Consider the following 2,500-nt stretch of genomic DNA (forward strand, 5'->3'; position numbering starts at 1 on the left):
ACATTAAGATATGTTTTGTCAAACAGCTTTGAATATTTCTGAAAATTTCAGGCACAAAGATTAACTTTGCTCTTTTCCCTGCTGTACCCATTCACATATACAAGCACATAGAATGTCATACATAGTTAGTGACATATGCACGCACGCACGCACACACACACACACACACACACACACACACACACACACACACACACACACACACACACACAGTAGATCATTCTTTCTCTTTGACGTATCCTTGTTTTCCTCCTCTGTCTCTTTCTCTCCCACTCCCACTCACTGGCGCCTAGTCAGTCCCTGTTTGTGGCGTCATGAATGTACACACTGTTTCCTGTGTGTGTGTGTGTGTGTGTGTGTGTGTGTGTGTGTGTGTGTGTGTGTGTGTATGGTGAGTGTATGCTGTTTGCCCGTTCATAAGTGAGTATGACTTTATGAGAATGTTGGGTATTTGGTGGGTATTTCTCATGGCGTCCTGTGTGTGTGTGTGTGTCTCTGTGTGTGTGTGTGTGTATTTCTATTTGTGTGTGTAGAATCCTTGTGTGTGTTTGTGTTGATGCCCGAGGGTGCAGTGTGTGTGCCTGGTGTGGGCCCTGAGCACAGTGGCTTAGCGTAAGTCCCGCAGTAGAGTGCTAGGCACCACATCTAAGCGCAGCACAAAGGCTCCACACACACACAGCGCGTCACATGACACCCAAAGGACCTATGAAGTCACCCAGTCACATGCTAGCTTACTCTCCTGCTAGCCTGCACCACATACAGTGCTCTCTTGCCCCCAGAAGCCCCAACTGCACCACTCCACTAGCCTCAGTAGCATAGCTTGCACTGCCATACTGCTAGCCTTTTTGTCCATGTATGTCCAATGGGGCATAGGGGAGCCTGTTAGCCATGTTAGCATGTACAGCTAGCCCCCCTGTCCCATCTGTTAACATTATCTGTGTTAGTATGGCTAGCAAGGTGGGTGGGCTGGGTTGGTTGTCTTTATTTAGGCTGTGACCTATATTCACCCATATGATCAGGTTCAGTGACTCCGCTAGATCCAGTCAGACGTCCTCTCATTTCACTGCCTCAGTATCAGTGTGAGGTGACATTTCTGATGGATGCACAGTTGGACTGAACATACACACACGCACACACACACTAACACACACCACTTTCCCCCCATCAATTCCATCTGCTGCGTGCTTCTTTTTGAATGATTTGTGTATCTGTATTGAATCTCAATGCTTTGAGATGGTGTTCATTTACAGATACTGTATAAATAAATATATGAATGTATATGTGTGTTGTATGCTCATGTTATACATGAGTGTTATACATATTATGCTAGTGTGTGTTCAATGTATGTGCTATATGTGTGTGTTAGATGTGTGTGCGTTATATGTGTGAGTTAGACTTTTTGTCTTATGCCAGTGTGTTATACGGGTGTGTTATATGTGTGTATCATTCTGATGTGTTAGATGTGTGTGTTATACGTGTAAGTCACTTGGAATGGGCCTCTCAACATTCTACCGGTCAGTTATTTTTGCATAATGACCGCTCCGAAGGTATAATGACCGCTGCCAATGGCAACGGGTTCACTCTGCTAGTTGTTGCGGAAGCCACGAAACGGTAGCCAAGTCATTGCTAAAAACACATTGAGATGAGTTTCTTTTCTCGTTTTGGCAAGTAGCCGTATAATAAGCGCGATAATGTATAGAACGCCGGTCATTATCTGAAAATAATTCCCTTCAGGATGAAGCAAAACCCCTCCGCTACGCGTCGGGGTTCAGTTCATCCTGTCGGGAATTATTTTCCGATAATGACCGGCGTTCTATACATTATCCCTTACATATTATGCTAGTGTGTTACACGTGTGTTTATAAGTGCTAATTAGACGTGTATTTTATGCTAGCGTGTTACGCGTGTGTGTTACTCTGACGTGTTATGCGTGTGTGTTATTGTGATGTGTTAGACGTGTGTGTTATGCGTTTGCTCACCCTTCTGTCGTGTCCCGTCCCCAGTCGGCGAGTATCCGTGAGGAGCGCGGCGATGAGGTGGAGGTGGAGCTGACGGAGAGCAGCAGGAAGTTGGTGCTGTCGCGGGAGGAAGTGCAGCGCATGAACCCGCCGCGCTTCAGCAAGGTGGAGGACATGGCCGACCTCACCTGCCTCAACGAGGCCTCCGTCCTGCACAACCTCACCGAGAGATACTACTCAGGACTCATCTATGTAAGTGTGTGTGTGTGTGTGTGTGTGTGTGTGTGTGTGTGTAACTCTGGCTGCAGTTCCTCAGTTCTTTGATTCTGTGGGTGTGTGTATGTGTGTATCAATGATGCGCTGACTGATCTCAATTGAGTGGATGTCCGCGGTCATCTAAGTACACACCCCCAGTGTCCCAGCTGAGATAAAGAGCGGCTGTGTGAGGAGAGATGGAGAGGGTGGGGAAGTGCTGCACTCCACAGACTTAGACTCAACAAGGAGATGTAGAGAGAGGGAAGTGTACGTGTATGAGGATGCAG

General features: G+C 46.9%; 1 protein-coding gene across 1 annotated transcript in view; it reads left to right on the plus strand.

The window, feature by feature from the left end:
* Nucleotides 1-2,500, plus strand: part of myh14 (myosin, heavy chain 14, non-muscle) — a 49,250-nt gene that overhangs the window by 6,145 nt on the left and 40,605 nt on the right. The window contains 1 exon segment of the mRNA XM_062538132.1: nucleotides 2,004-2,210. Within this exon segment, the coding sequence (XP_062394116.1) occupies nucleotides 2,004-2,210 (207 nt within the window).

Source organism: Sardina pilchardus, chromosome 6 (assembly GCF_963854185.1).
Source record: "Sardina pilchardus chromosome 6, fSarPil1.1, whole genome shotgun sequence".
Classification (NCBI taxonomy): Eukaryota; Metazoa; Chordata; class Actinopteri; order Clupeiformes; family Clupeidae; genus Sardina; species Sardina pilchardus.